This window comes from Myxine glutinosa, chromosome 5 (assembly GCF_964187855.1).
Source record: "Myxine glutinosa chromosome 5, kmMyxGlut1.1, whole genome shotgun sequence".
Lineage (NCBI taxonomy): Eukaryota > Metazoa > Chordata > Myxini > Myxiniformes > Myxinidae > Myxine > Myxine glutinosa.
The window spans coordinates 113,318,987-113,335,085 of record NC_136265.1 but is presented as its reverse complement, the minus strand read 5'-3'; the positions used below and the strand labels follow the sequence as shown (position 1 = coordinate 113,335,085).

The following is a 16,099-nucleotide window of genomic DNA, read 5'->3' as shown; positions in this document are numbered from 1 at the left end:
TAATTCACCTGTCATTTTTTGCCCCTGCAGAAAATCGAGCCCAGAACAGACTCAGCAAGACAAAGAAGAAGAAGAAATTACATATCGAATGGATACCAAAAAGTAGACGTGCTCCATTACCTGAGTTCCAGCGTCTTCATCACGTGGTGGATGTCAATACACAAGCGACGCCATCAAGTCTGACACAGGCACACAACCAATCCTTTGGTCATTCGTCTGCAAAGGTCTCGCTGGATTTTACGTGTCATAACAATATTGCGTATAATAGAAGTGCGGAGGTGGAGCCGAGGAGCGCAGAGGTCGAGCCGCGGAGTGTGGAGGTGGTGCTGAGGAGCACAGAGGGGGAGTCAAAGAGCGCGAAGGTGGAGCCGAGGAGCGTGAAGGTGGAGCCGAGGAGCGCGAAGGTGGAGCCGAGGAGCGCGGAGTTGGAGCCGAGGAGCGCGGAGTTGGAGCCGAGGAGTTCGAAGGTGGAGCCGTGCAGCACGAAGGTGGAGCCGAGGAGCGCGAAGGTGGAACCGAGGAGCACGAAGGCGGAGCCGAGCGCGAAGGTGGAGCCGAGGAGGGCGAAGGTGGAGCCGAGGAGCACGAAGGTGGAGCCGAGGAGCACGAAGGTGGAGCCGAGGAGCACGAAGGTGGAGCCGAGGAGCACGACGTTGGAGCCGAGGAGCACGACGTTGGAGTCGAGCGCGAAGGTGGAGCCGTGGAGCACGAAGGTGGAGCCGTGGAGCGCGAAGGTGGAGCCGAGGAGTGCGAAGTTGAAGCCGAGGGGTGCGAAGTTGAAGCCGAGGGGTGCGAAGGTGGAGCCGAGGAGCACAAAGTCGGAGCCGAGGAGTGCAGAGGTGGAGCCGAGGAGTGCAGAGGTGGAGCCGAGGAGCGTGACGTTGGAGCCGAGGAGCGCGACGTTGGAGCCGAGGAGCGCGACGTTGGAGCCGAGGAGCGCGACGTTGGAGCCGAGGAGCGCGACGTTGGAGCCGAGGAACGCGACGTTGGAGCCGAGGAGGGCGAAGGTGGACCCGAGGAGCGCGAAGGTGGAGCCGAGGAGCGCGAAGGTGGAGCCGAGGAGCGCAGAGTGCCTGCTGGGGTTTCAGGAGCGCCTGTCGGAGTGTTCCTTTGTAGAATCAAGGAGCATGGTGGGTGGGCTGAGGCTTGTGGAGGATATACGAACGAGTGCAGATGGTCATCGAAGAGGACAGAAAAGCAAGGACGACAAATTGAATGAGAGTGATGAATTCATTAGCCAGACCAAAGAGAAACGAAAACGAATTTGTTATTCTCTGCAACCTCACGTCTCGCTTTTTGATTGCAGGAAAGCCATTGGTACTTGCCAGAGTGCAGTGACCAAAGAATGTATGAAAAAGCATGTGGTCAGCATTGAAAAACCTAACAGCTCGTATCGTCAGTGCAAAGGGAGACGTGCAAGAGAGAGAACGCGAGAGAAAGCTAATTCCTTCACTCCAGCAAATTCCAAGACGGCAAATCTTGTTACCAAGTCTGATGTTCTTTTTCCGAGACGTAGACGAATGTACGTGAAACTGAGACGGTTGACACACCGTTGCTCGTCTGATGCCATGGTCAAATATCCATCACAAAGTTGCTTTTCCACAAACGAAAAAAGCTCTCAGATTTCTGATGTAAAAGTTGATGAAGCTTTCAGTTCGAATAAAGGAAAAAGGACGTTGGAAAACAATTCTGGTCTTGAGGAAAAAGTCGACTCTCTCATCCCCTTTTCCGAAAGTCCATGCACCATGGAGCAGCAATCTCTTAGCCAATCGAGCACAAGGAGTGGCCTTTCAAACTTCCATCTCGATGAAGGGATGTCAGTGGAACATTGTGGGTTGAGCATCGATGTCATGCAGACGCACGAGGCTCCAGCTCACCAAGATGCGTTCGCACTAAAGCAACAAAGTATCGGGGAAGAACTGGTGGATGAAACACTCCAACAAAGTATCGGGGAAGAACCGGTGGATGAAACACTCCAACAAAGTATCGGGGAAGAACCGGTGGATGAAACACTCCAACAGAGGACAGGCGACGATCCTATGGATGAAACACTCCATTGGCATATCGCTACAGAGCGTGCTGAGGAAATAAAACCCAGCATGGAGTTGATCATGGAGCTGTTCCCAAGCACGAAGCCATCACCCATGTCCCGTAATCCATCGATCTCCGAACCCTCGTCTGATTTGAGTGGCTGTCGTTCACCTGCTTCTTTGAGATTGGCCGATGAGCAAAGGTGTCCTCGGCGGTTGAGGAGCTGCGTTCTTCGTCCTTGCTTGTGTCCGCCATCTCGTGATTCTGTGCAGCACTCGCTGCCCATCATGGGCCTATCAGAGATAGCCACTTATCAAGAACCTTTCGTGAGCAACCCGGCTGATCTCCCGACCAGGCCCAGGTAGTTTTGACTGCATATTTATTTATTGTTGGGAATTTATTTTTAAGCCCGCTCCCGATAGCACCGCGGAAAGCTTATTGCTGTTGTACGGTTTGTTTCTACAATTGGAGCCCCCAATTTTTATTGGCACCGCAGAGTTACGTAGACCTAAATTTTTCCTGATCAGAACGAAATTGCCCTCTTGATAGCCTTGAGCAAGGAGCATCTACGCTTAATTTACGTCATACCTCTCCGGGTTAAAGGTCAAGGTCTTACACCGCTGGGACTACTGAACCACCATTTAGGTTTTTCTACCTTTTTGTCCAATGGCCGAACTGCATCTCAGAGCCGGCTAGGATTTTGGAATGAAAATTTGCATCAATACTGGGAATTAAAAGTTTGCAGGGCAGACAATGTTTTGACCTTGACCTAATTTTTAAGGTCATGACCTAATTATATACATTTGACCAACATTTTTCACTACAACTCAACTAAGGTTTGTCAAATCGGAACGAAAGTGCCCTCTCTGGACAGCCTAGACCCTAGACCTAGAGCAAGGTTCATTTTAGCTTAATTTACATCATACTACTCTGGGTTAAGGGTCAAGGTCAAATGGCAGTGTGGAAAAAAAAAACTCGTTTTTTCTGTCATCGCTCCATATTGCCAATGCGGAATCTCAAATATTGCTTGGCCTTCCAACATGTTTTTGCATCCTAAGAGTGAATCTGCTCTGAAGTTGTGCACCTGATATTTGTTTTGTGTCCTTGACCTACTTTTTTCGGATTGTGACCTAATTAACAAAAACACATTTTCAATAGTAACTGGAACACTTTTCCTCCGATATTCATGATTTGAGTTTTATGGATAGATTTTCAATGGAGACACATTTTCTTGATCTACACCCTATCCCTAAATGTTGAAGGTCAAGGTCATGTGGTGGTCCGAACAAAATATGACCATCATTGGATCGCGGGCCAAGGGTGAGCCTCTCCCGGTCGGGGGTGGCTTACCCCTAGCGATTGCTGTGTGAACGCAGATATCTAGTTGTTGTATGGTATTTGTAGTTGAAGTTGTAGTTCATTTTGGTGGTGATGACCTCAGATTACCTGGCCCTTTTGTAGTTGAGCACGTGGGTAGCTGAGCACAGGTAGCTAATGAAGGCCATGAAGATTACGTTTGTTTGTGTTTTTTTGTAATGTATATACAGTGCGTATCAAAAAAAAGGTAATCCGAATTCAAGGGGTTAATACGCAAAGGTTATTTCTTTTGACAATTTACATGTGGTTTTCTAATTAAGAGGAGATCCTCAGCTTTCCATTGATGCTTTCCATGCATCATTGCTGTCACACATGACCGAGTGAGTCCATGTTCATTGAAAATGACGAGTTCAAATCGCATTTTTACAAGTTTGGCTAATCGATGCAAGTCAGGATAATTGGTGCAAAATGAACGTCAGATGTGAACTTTTCTCAGGAATGATTGGCCTTTATGCACCCACACCTTCAACATGTCCACCTCCCCTTTCTACACAAAGCTCACAGCGGCGGAGCATGCCCTCAACTGCTCGTCTCACCATAGCCGGGTCATTGCGCAAAGCATCCACTTCATGTCGAATACGGCCCTGCAATTCGTCAAGATCACGGGAGGAGTTATGAACACCTTGTTCTTTAAATGTCCCCAAAGAAAATAATCATATGGTGTGAGGTCAGGTCACCTTGGTGGCCATTCCACTGCATGGTTGAGGGCGATGACTCGGTCTCCAAAGAGTTCCCTCAGTCGATCTCGGACAGTGATAAAACGATGCGTTGGGGCACCGTCTTGAGCCCACCAGAGATATCTGAAGACACCACGAACCTGTCGCTCAAAGTTCTCCTCCAGCTGCGGTAAAAACCTCATCATTGATCATCTGCAGATACCTGTCATCATTGACATTCCTTTGAAAGAAAAATGGTCCGATCATCTGACCACTTCCACAAAGTCCCAACCAAACAGTCCACTTTTGTCGATTCATGTTGGTGTCAAAATTAAATTCCGGGGGTTGTCCTGTCGGTGCATATTGAAGACCATTATGGGTATTGACCTTGACGTCCATAACGAAAGCAGCTTCGTCGCCGATAACGGGATACCGCAGGAAATTGACATCTGCTTCGCAACGTGCTATCAACCATCTGGCAAGCACCAGCCTCCTGGCAAAATCCCCTGGCGTAAGTTGATGCCTGATGTGAATCCGATATGGATGTTGGTGGAGGTCCAGTCTTGTGATTCGATTAAATGTTACCGAAGGCAATCCCGTCCCATTTCGTCTTGTGCTGGTATCCCTAGGATGCTCCAAAACTTGCTGCCTTACTGCTGCAATGTTCATTTCCGATCGCCCAGTGCGCCTCCTCCTAGAATTCTCCTTGTTGCGGTTGAGGCTCGTGCCATGCTCTTGGTATCTATATAATAATAGCATAAGGACTCGACTTTGTTATCCCCTTTACGCCGCACCCAGTGACCCGATGCCCACGGCACTAATGGATTTACGATCTACGAACCGCGCTCTTTGTTTATCACGTACAGCCATACTCGAAAAATCTGAATTAGCCGACGTTGGGGCCCAAAAGCATCCGATTAATTGCCGATACGACGCCATCTTACGACGCCATCGTATTGGCGTCTGCTGGGCGAAGGCGAAGCAAGCCGTCCGCTGATTGGACAGGCAAAGGCGAAAGCAAGCCGTCCACCGAGTGGACAATCCAGAGCATGCATTTGTGGCGGTGTCGGCGATCGTTGTTCATATACGCACTCTTCATTCTCATCTTTCTTCCTAACTCTTACTCGGACAAGCAAATCCCCTATGCCATCCATAATGGTACACTCTATCCATACACCACATCCTCCCTTCCGTGGATGTTCCACGGGTTTCGGCTAGTTTTCTAACATTCGCCCAGATGGTTTTGGCTGCTGGAGGCTCCCGTTCTGGGAATCGTTCCCTGAACGCATCACGAGTTCGCTGCAAACTTCCAGTTTGGTGAAAGGTTGTAACCACGGAGGTCCGCTGTTCAGTTGTAAGTTGAACCATCTTTTCAATGACTCTGACTGTCTCTAAACCCATACACTGTAGGCCCATCTTAAATACCCATCTTAAACAAAGGATGACGCAACCGACGATTACCAGACCAGCTTAACAATTTTACATAATCAACTTGGCAGTCGACAAGTAATGCGTCCATTTAAAACTGTCTTGCACCGACCGATAAGCCAAATTTGTAAAAATGCGATTTGAACTTGTCATTTTCAATGAACATGTACTCGGTCATGTGTGACAGCAATGATGCATGAAAGGCATCAATGGAAAGCTGAGGATCTCCTCATAAATGGTAAACCACATGTAAATTGTCAAACTAAATAACCTTTGCATATTAACCCCTTGAATTCGGATTACCTTTTTTTTGATGCGCACTGTATATATATATATGTGTATTTATTATAATAAAATGTCATCAAAGACTATTTCTTGCATGTTTATGTCCAAGGAATAAGAATTATGAAAATACCCAAAAATGAATACATTTTAAAAATTTCACATGCCGTGTTCCATCCCCAAATCTCAATGAATTTTCACAAAACTTTGCAGAAATCATTTCTACTAGCCGAAACCCGTGGAACATCCACGGAAGGGAATGTTGTGGTGTATGGATAGAGTGTACCATTATGGATGGCATAGGGGATTTGCTTGTCCGAGTAAGAGTTAGGAAGAAAGATCAATTTTCACTTGTGCAAAAATGCTACTCACAATTACATCGCCTGTGCGTCGGCCTGTGATTGAACCAGAGAGTTGGCCTGTGAGTCAACTTCCTTTCCAATGTCTGCAAGAATTGAAATACTGATTGTGAATGTGTAAAATTATATGAAAGAGGAACATGCATATCAATAGACGATGCCATCGAAAAGGAGAGCAGCTGTCAATAGAAAAGGGTGTCTGACTTATCAATTTGACATTATTGCACAGGAAATGACAAACAAAGAAACAGTTCATTTCCATCGGGTAATATTACGATGAGAGATCAGCCGATACCTTTATTATGTCCATCAGCATCCATGGCACTTGGGGAAAAAACAACAACAACAAAAAAAAACGTGGCATCAGCCAGCCGCAGCCAACTATCACGTACCGTCTCGAAGTCAATGCCATCCTTTTATCTCTTCGTATACAAGTACAACTCACTGATCGCAACGTCACTCCATTTAACTTTATTAAAATGACGATAAAGACGTGAAACCCGTGGAACATCCACGGAAGGGATATCGTTCGTCTGTTTTCAGCTCGTTATCTTTAAGCTTCCTTACGTCTCGCCACCTGCTACACCTCTCTGAGTTACGAGGATTTATGCAACGCACCCCGAGTATCGGAACGTCACTCAATTTAACTTTATTAAAATGACGATAAAGACGTTTCCTTATATATCCTAATTTCAAATGTTCAAGGGAATAAAAAAGCTTCCTTACGTCTCGCCACCTGCTACACCTCTCTGAGTTACGAGGATTTATGCAACGCACCCCGAGTATCGCAACGTCACTCCATTTAACTTTATTAAAATGACGATAAAGACGTTTCCTTATATATCCTAATTTAAAATGTTCAAGGGAATAAAAAGACCATTTGGTTCACACCACCCATCACACCACTCGACTGTCCAATCAGCGGACGGCTCGCATCGCCTTCGCCCAGCGGACGCCAATACGATGGTGTCGTAAGATGGCGTCGTATCGGCCGATAATCGGATGCTTTTGGGTCCCAAAGTCGGCGAATTCAGATTTTTCGAGTATGGCTGTACGTGATAAACAAAGAGCGCGGTTCGTAGATGGAAAATGCATTAGTGCCGTGGGCATCGGGTCACTGGGTGCGGCGTAAAAGGGATAACAAAGTCGAGTCCTTACGGTATTATTATATAGATATGTATTAGAACAAAATACAACCGCAGACAGTTCCACATTTTGACATTAAAATTTTGCCTTGTATTTTGATGCACCCTAATATATATATATATATATATATATATATATATATATATATATATATATATATATATATATATTTATATATATATATATATTTATATATATATATATTTATATTTTTATATATATATATATATATATATATATATATATATATATATATATATATATATATATATATATATATATATATATATATATATATATATATATATATATATATATATATATATATATATATATACATACATACATACATACATACATACATACATACATACATACATACATACATACATACATACATACATACATACATATATATATATATATATATATATATATATATATATATATATATATATATATATATATATATATATATATATATATATATATATATTCGAAGTTTGTTGAGGATCTAGTGCACTGGACAGATTAGGACATAACAGGATGCAAAAAGAACAGCAGAGAGAGGGGAAACACCAACAGCAGAGTAGAAGGCCAAAATAGAAGGCGATTTGGACAAATAATAGATGTGGGGAGGAATGGGGGGCAGGAGTGGATGCGTGGGATGGATGGACTACAAAGGGATAGATGGTTTAGAAGGATTATAATTTCTGAAAATGTTTTTTGAGATGACCTGATATAGTTGTGACTGCATTGTGTTGTTTTATAGGGATGTTTGTGCAAGAAGTCCGAAATTGGCGTGCAGTGTAAAGTCGTGCCTCCCTCAACATGAAAGTGAGCTGACGGCCCGAGGCCTGGGGCATTGGTGTGCCGTTTTGTCAATGTTAGGGGAGCTACAACGATCACAAAGCAGTGCCATAAAAAACACCATTGCCACAAATGTTTTATCAAAGCGCGGTCCTCAGCGAAAGACCGGACATGGCGTATACACTGTGATCACTCCATGCAAGCATCCACCCAGCGGGAAAAGGGTAGCCGTTTGGCTTCAGGCAAAAAGGAACTATGAGGAAATGCAGCGTGGGTTAAAAAAAAATTCAGAGCCATTGGGAAATTTTCCAGGTGCAGGAGAAAAGACAAAGAATGGGTGCAGCATTAAATTGAGGACACAACCCGCAGGAAGACATGTTACAAAAGAAAACACCTTGAACGTTACTGATAATCCTTCCGTGGCACCGCCTGGTATCCCAACCCCCTCTTTGGTTGCTGAGCCTCCACGTGCAGTTGCCATGCCCCCATCTCTGGTTGCCATGCCCCCATCTCTGGTTGCCATGCCCCTGTCTCTGGTTGCCATGCCCCTGTCTCTGGTTGCCGCAGCCCCGTCTCCGGTTGCCGCAGCCCCTACTCCGGTTGCCGCAGCCCCGTCTCCGGTTGCCATGGCCCCGTCTCTGGTTGCCATGGCCCCGTCTCTGGTTGCCACGACCCCGTCTCCAGTTGCCACGACCCCGTCTCCGGTTGCCACTACCCCATCTCCGGTTGCCATGGCCCTGTCTCCGTTTGCCATGGCCCTGTCTCCGTTTGCCATGGCCCTGTCTCCGGTTGCCATGGCCCCATCTCCGTTTGCCATGGCCCCGTCTCCGTTTGCCATGGATCTGTCTCCGGTTGCCATGGACCTGTCTCCGGTTGCCATGGCCTCGTCTCCAGCTGCCATGGTGCCGTCTCCGGTTGCTTCTTCAATTCCTTTGCAGCAAAGACTAGATCACCTTCAAGCCAGTCTTAATCCTGCTGTTTGTCACAGAGATTTACAATCAGGGGCTACCGCCGATACCATGACTCGAACCTCACATCAGACTAATTCATTCACTCCTCCTCCGCCATTGTTTGACAACAAAGCGCCTACTCCTGAGATAGGCCTGTTTACAGGTGAAGCACCAGTGGAGGGGTTCTGGCGGCACAGCACCCCATGCAGAAGCGTAGAGGTTGCGGCTGCATCTCAGCGGCTCAATCGACGAAAGAAACGGGACCAGTGCCGATCCTCACCCCTATCTGTGCTCAGTGGAACAGAGAAAAAGGTTCCCAAGTGTCTACGACAAATCCTTGTTAACACAAAATTCAAGGTACGGGTATGGAGATCGTACAATGTCATAAATGACCATGTGTCTTTCTTTTTATTGTTGTCTTACTTTGAGCTTTCCTTTTGTTTTTAGTGATAATTGCTTGTGCACACATCACCTCCTTTTGTTCCATCTAACATTATCATGAATCCATTGTTATCCCTCTCCATGATGTATGTTCCCGGAACCAGTGTCCATGGTACCCTCCTACCACCCACTCCGTCCCTCCCTCCAAATATGAAGGAATGGACAACTCGTCGCATACGTGTCTGATCCTGTCTATGTACAGGGTGAAGACAAAGGATTGAGACTTGTTTACGGTGGCGATCCAAAAGATTTTAACATTTACAACGCAACAATTTAGGCAAGAAATATGAATGAAATTCTTTCAAGATTCAGTTGTTTTGAGAAACATGTTCAGTGCTGTTGCCATTCTTTGCACTTCCTCAAAGTGTTGGATTAAATGAATCATTTCTCTATGACACATGTCTTCATCCATCGAGTTGTGCAATTCCATAACTTTCATCCTCAGGTCCATGAGAGTTTGTGGCCTTTGTCTAAAGTCTAAACACTCGTCTCTTCATGACTCATGATATCCCCACAGAAAATGTACGCACGGATTTGAGTCAAGACTCAGAGCGGGCAGGCCGTGTCATTCGCCATTGGTCCGGAAACTTGAGAGAGGTGCGGTGATCTTCAAAGGTCTCGTGGAAAAAGTTAGGGACCACTCTGGTAGTTTGGTGGGGTTGTGTCACCGGCATGAACCACTGTAGGCCTCTGTCTAAGCCCTTATTCCACAATGCAGTCTCAAATGTCGCATCGTAGGCATGGCAAGATTCAGGGCCGAATGAACTGTCCTCTCATCGAATATTGCCCCCATTCCTCCCCAATCCCCCGAACACTAGGCCTAGACAGGGCGCACCAAACCTTGGTTATTTTCACCATGCAGTGGTACTTCCTGAATATTTTGTGCATTTTCAGAAACTTTACACCGATCACTCCCTTTGTTCACTAAATCATTTCATTGGATATGAACCTCATCAAAATTTACGTTTGGCCTCGTTCAAAAAGGTACCAAATTGTTTATCCTCACACTTTCGATGAACACTGTGATACACGATGCGAACAATTTCTGCTTACCAACGTACAAGGTAAAGAAAACGCTCATCATTTCACGGCCCACACTGTACTTTCCAACAGGTGCACATCCTTCATTCCAACAGGTGCACATCCTTCATTCCAACAGGTGCACATCTTTTCTGGCGGTGCGTGAGTATCGTGATGCTGTCCGAATTCGAGTTATGTTTCGTATTTGATACTTTCTGAAAATGGAAGAACGTTTTGACTCACCTTTGTACTTTTTCCTTATCTCTTGTAGAAGCGCTTTGACCCCAGAAACAAGTCCAGCAACGAGACATCTGAATTGGAAGGACCAAGTTTGGAAAATACTTGTGGTTTCAAAATGAGCCAGCAGGACATGCACAACGCCAAGTCGGTGCACACGGTGAGTGCTGCGAAGGTACCGGCTTAATATCGAGTATTTACAATGTACCAACCGCATATCATGTACCTACAGTGTGCCACCCACATACCTACAGCGTACCACGCACATATACCAACCATTTACCACATACCTAGAGTGTATCACCCACATACTGTGTACCGACAGTGTACTACCTACCTATCACCGACCTACAGTGTACCACCCACATTCCCCATACATACAGTGTACCACCCACATACCACATACCTACAGTGTACCACCAACATACATGTACATACAGTATACCACTTACCTATCACATGCCTACAGTGTACCAGGCACATACCACATACATACAGTGTACCACCTAATTATCACTTACCTACAATGGGCCACCCACTTAATACATACCTACAGTATACCATCCACATACCACATCCCTGCAGTGCACTGCATACTTACCACATACTTACAGTGTACCACCCACATACCACATACCTACAGTGTACCACCCACATACCACATACCTACAGTGTACCACCCACATACCACATACATACAGTGTACCACCCACATACCACATACCTACAGTGTACCACCAACATACATGTACATACAGTATACCACTTACCTATCACATGCCTACAGTGTACCAGGCACATACCACATACATACAGTGTACCACCTAATTATCACTTACCTACAATGGGCCACCCACTTAATACATACCTACAGTATACCATCCACATACCATGTCCCTGCAGTGTACTGCATACTTACCACATACCTACAGTGTACCACTTACCTATCACATGCCTACAGTGTACCACGCACATACCACACACATACAGTGTACCACCTAATTATCACTTACCTACAATGGGCCACCCACTTAATACATACCTACAGTATACCATCCACATACCACATCCCTGCAGTGTACTGCATACTTACCACATACTTACAGTGTACCACACACATACCACATACATACAGTGTACTGCATACTTACCATATACCTACAGTTTACCATCCACATACCACGTCCCTGCAGTGTATTGCATACTTACCACATACCTACAGTTTACCATCCACATACCACGTCCCTGCAGTGCACTGCATATTTACCACATACCTACAGTGTTGTGTTGTTTTCATTTCTTGATTTAGCCCCTAGTATACATTATAAGTAATAGCTTGTTAATGTGCCAGTTCACCACAGATAGATGTTGCATGTTTATGATATCACGAGTACTTGCTGGCCACTGGTAATATTCATTTTACAGGTGCATCATATACGTTTACTCAGTTTGGAAGTACACGTAAGGAACCGTTTAGAAATGCACCCTGACCCCATGATGGACCCCGTAATGGCGGTGTGCTACTGCATGCACGAGGACAGGAATGGACTCCCTCCTGATGGCGACAAAATGTTTGGTGCTTTCGCTATGTCTGATCCTGCATCAGGTGGTATGAAGTGTGAGTTGCTTCTCTCACCCCAACCTGCATTCCCCCCCTCAAACTTTACTCCCCTCACCCCGTCCTCCTTGAATACGTTTACAGGTTTGTGCCTGTGTCTGTGTATGTAAAGTACAGTCATGACCAAAAATATTGGCATCCTTGCACTTTTTTCAAATAACTCACAATTTTCTCGAAAAATAAGTTGAAATTGACAAAAGTATTTGGTCTCCACAATTCTTTATTTCACTGTTAATATTACAGAACATTTGTTTTTGATTCAGATCTTAATATATCCTTTTAAATCAGAAAATAAAAACAAATGGCATTGACAAAATTATTGACATCCCAGATTTAATATTTGGTAGCACGGCCTTTGGACAAATAACTGCAGTCAAGCGTTTCCTATAGCCATGAATGAGCTTCCCACCCCTCTCTACTGGCAGCTTGGCCCACTCTTCCTGTGCAAACTGATCCAGTTCTCCCAGATACGAAGGGTAACTTCTCCCAACTGCTGTTTTCAGATCTCCCCACAGGTGTTCAATGGGATTTATATCTGGACTCATTGCTGGCCACTTCAGAACAGTCCAGCGTTTTGTCTTGAACCATTCCTGGGTGCTTTTTAAAGTGTGTTTGGGGTCATTGTCCTGCTGCAAGACCAATGACCTTCGATGGAGATCCACCTTTCTGACACTGGGTTGAACATTGTGCTCCAAAATGCCTCGGTAATCTCCTGATTTCATGATGCCATGCACACATTCAAGGTACCCAGTGCCAGAGGCAGCACAGCAACCCCAAAACATCACTGAACCTCCTCCATGTTTGACTGTAGGGAAGGTGTTCTTTTCTTTGAAGGCTTCATTTTGTTTTCTGTAAACATAGAGATGATGTGCTTTACAAAAAAGATCTAATTTGGTCTCGTCTGTCCACAGGACATTCTCCGAGAAGAATTTTGGTAAACTCCAGTCGGGCTTTCTCAGCAGTGGGGTCGTCCTGGGTCTCCTACCATAGAACCCCCTTTCATTGAGTTGGTGACGGATGGTGTGAGTTGAAACTGTCGTACCTTAGGTCTGAAGTTCAGCTTGAATCTGTTTGACAGTTGATCGAGGTGCTTTCTCCACCATTCGAACAATCCTTCGCTGCAATCTTCGATCAAGTTTTCTCTTGCGGCCACGTCCAGGGAGGTTGGCTACAGTGCCATGGGCCTGAAACCTCCTGATAACATTGTGTACGGTGGACACAGGAACATCAAGGTCTCTGGAGATTGACTTGTAGCCTTGAGATTGTCCATGCTTGGCTTCAATCTTGTGTCTGACCTCCTCAGACAATTCTCTGGTTTTCTTTATTTTGTCCATGCTCATTGCGGTACACACAGTGACACAAAACAGCAGAATGACTCCTTTTCCATATTCAAACTGGTTGAATGAGTGATTTTTATATTGCAGGCACCTGCAACTCACCACAGGTGAGTTCAATTCCAAAGTAAACGGGATCACCTGCTTGAAATCTAATTTTTTCTGACGACTTCAAAAAGGTGCCAATAATATTGTCCAGGCGATTTTAGGATTTCTGTGTGGAATAAACTAAGATTTAGTCATTTTTTCAGCTTTTTTGTTTTGTTCCACAGCAAAGCAAAACCAAAAGATTTTTTAATTTCAACAATTTGCTGGAAGAAATGGTGCATTATTTGAAAAAAGTGTAAGGGTGCCAATATTTTTGGCCACGGCGGTGTATAAAGGAATGTCAAATGCGGTGCCCCGTTGTGTAATGTTGATGATGAATGCTGTTTGACAGCTGGAATGATGGGCCAGAGGAGGATGGGACTTGAGGTGTTGGAGGTGCTGAGTGAGGAGCAATTGTTTGCTGAACTGCAGGACTTGGTGCTGAGGTAGTGTGGAAACCTTTATACTCCAACAGTACTTGGTGCATTTGAGACAATTTGTTGCAATGCTTGGTGTGGTAATGAAATTAGCATTGTGTTTCACCTTTCCTTTCTTGTACATTACACTGTGTTATCCTCCAAACCTTGTTCTTGAGTGTCCCGGGCTCACAGATGGCCTTGTATGTATGTATGTGTGTATGTGTGTATGTATGTATGTATGTATGTATGTATGTATACAGGGCTTTCAGAAAGTATTCACAACCCTTGACATTTTTCACATTTTGTTGTTACAGCCTGAATTTAAAATGGATTAAATTGAGATTTTTGTCACTGATCTACACCCCATAACATGTCAAATTTTTTTTTTTTGAAACTTTTACAAAATAATTAAAAATGAAAAGATGAAAAATCTGAATATGTATTCAACCCCTTTGACACTCCAAACACTCCTTTAATCATCCTTGAGCTATCTCTACAAATTGATTGGAGTCCACCTGTGGCCAATTAACTTGATTGGACATGATTTAGAAAGAAACACACCTTTCTACATGAGGTGCCACAGTTGACAGTGCATGTCAGAGCAGAAACTTTACCATGAAGTCCAAACGAACTGTCCGTAGAGCTTCGAGATAGAATTGTGAGGAGTCATAGATCTGGGGAAGGGTTTAAAACAATTTCTAGTGTTGAAAGTCCCCAAGAGCACAGTGAACTCCATTATTAGGAAATGGAAAGAATATGGAACTGCCCAGACTCTTCCTAGATCTGCCCTTCCGACCAAGCTGAGGAACCGGGCAAGAAGGACCTTGGTCAGAGAGGTGACCAAGAACCCAATGACCTCTCTGACAGAACTACGGAGTTCCTTGCCTGGGATGGGAGAACCTTCCGGAAGGACAACAGTCTCTGCAGAACTTCACAAATCTAGCCTTTATGGGAGAGTGGTCAGACGGAAAACACTCCGAAGAAAAAGGCACATTACACTCCCTGGAGTTTGCCAAAAGGCATGAGAAAGACACTGAGAGCAACAGGCAAAATATTCTGTGGTCTGATGAGATGAAAATTTAACTTTTCGGCCTGAATGCAAACATTACGTCTGGAGGAAACCGAGCACAGCTCATCACCCGTCCAACACCATCCCTACCGTGAAGCATGGTGGTGGCAGCATCATGCTATGGGGATGATTTTCAGCGGCAGGGACTGAGCGACTTGTAAGGATAGAGGGAACAATTAATGGAGCCAAATACAGGCAAATCCTTGAGGAGAACCTGTTTCAGAGTGGAAAAGACTTTAGACTGGCGAAGATTTACATTCCATCAAGACAATGACCCCAAGCATTCAACCAAAGCAACACTGGAATGACCTCAGAACAAGAACGTGAAAGTCCTTGAGTGGCCCAGCCAAAGCTCAGACTTGAATCCCATTGCGAATCTGTGGAAAGATTTGAAGATTGCTGTTCACCGACACTCCCCATCCAACTTGACAGAGCTTGAGCAAATCTGCAAGGAAAAATGGGAGAAACTCCCCAAATCCAGATGTGTGAAGCTGATACAGACATACCCAAGAAGACTCAATGCTTTAATCTCTGCCAAAGGAGCTTCTATGAAGTATTAACTCGGGTATTTATGTAAATTCGATATTTCTGTATTTCATTTTTAGTTCTTTTTAAAGATTTCTAAAAAAAAAAAACAAGACTGAAGGTCTAACAGCGGCGTAGCCGGGCTTGTTTTGATACTTTATTTGAAGAGGACAGGATGACCTGGGTGGGGGCACCATTTTCCAAATAATGTAAGTTTTAAATTTGGTCACAAGATATTGCATTGAGACACTGGTTTATTCTATATGTTGGTCAGTGAGTCAACATTATCAAAGTGACACCTTTACATTGT

General features: G+C 44.7%; 1 protein-coding gene across 2 annotated transcripts in view; it reads left to right on the top strand.

Moving 5' to 3' along the window:
* REV3L (REV3 like, DNA directed polymerase zeta catalytic subunit) overlaps positions 1 to 16,099 on the top strand; it is a 176,476-nt gene that overhangs the window by 111,029 nt on the left and 49,348 nt on the right. For both annotated transcript variants that reach the window (XM_068116559.2, XM_078778541.1), the window contains exons 13-17: positions 31 to 2,392; positions 8,052 to 9,396; positions 10,772 to 10,897; positions 12,163 to 12,355; positions 14,129 to 14,222. In XM_068116559.2, the coding sequence (XP_067972660.2) occupies positions 31 to 2,392; positions 8,052 to 9,396; positions 10,772 to 10,897; positions 12,163 to 12,355; positions 14,129 to 14,222 (4,120 nt within the window). The remainder of the gene's footprint in view (positions 1 to 30; positions 2,393 to 8,051; positions 9,397 to 10,771; positions 10,898 to 12,162; positions 12,356 to 14,128; positions 14,223 to 16,099) is intronic.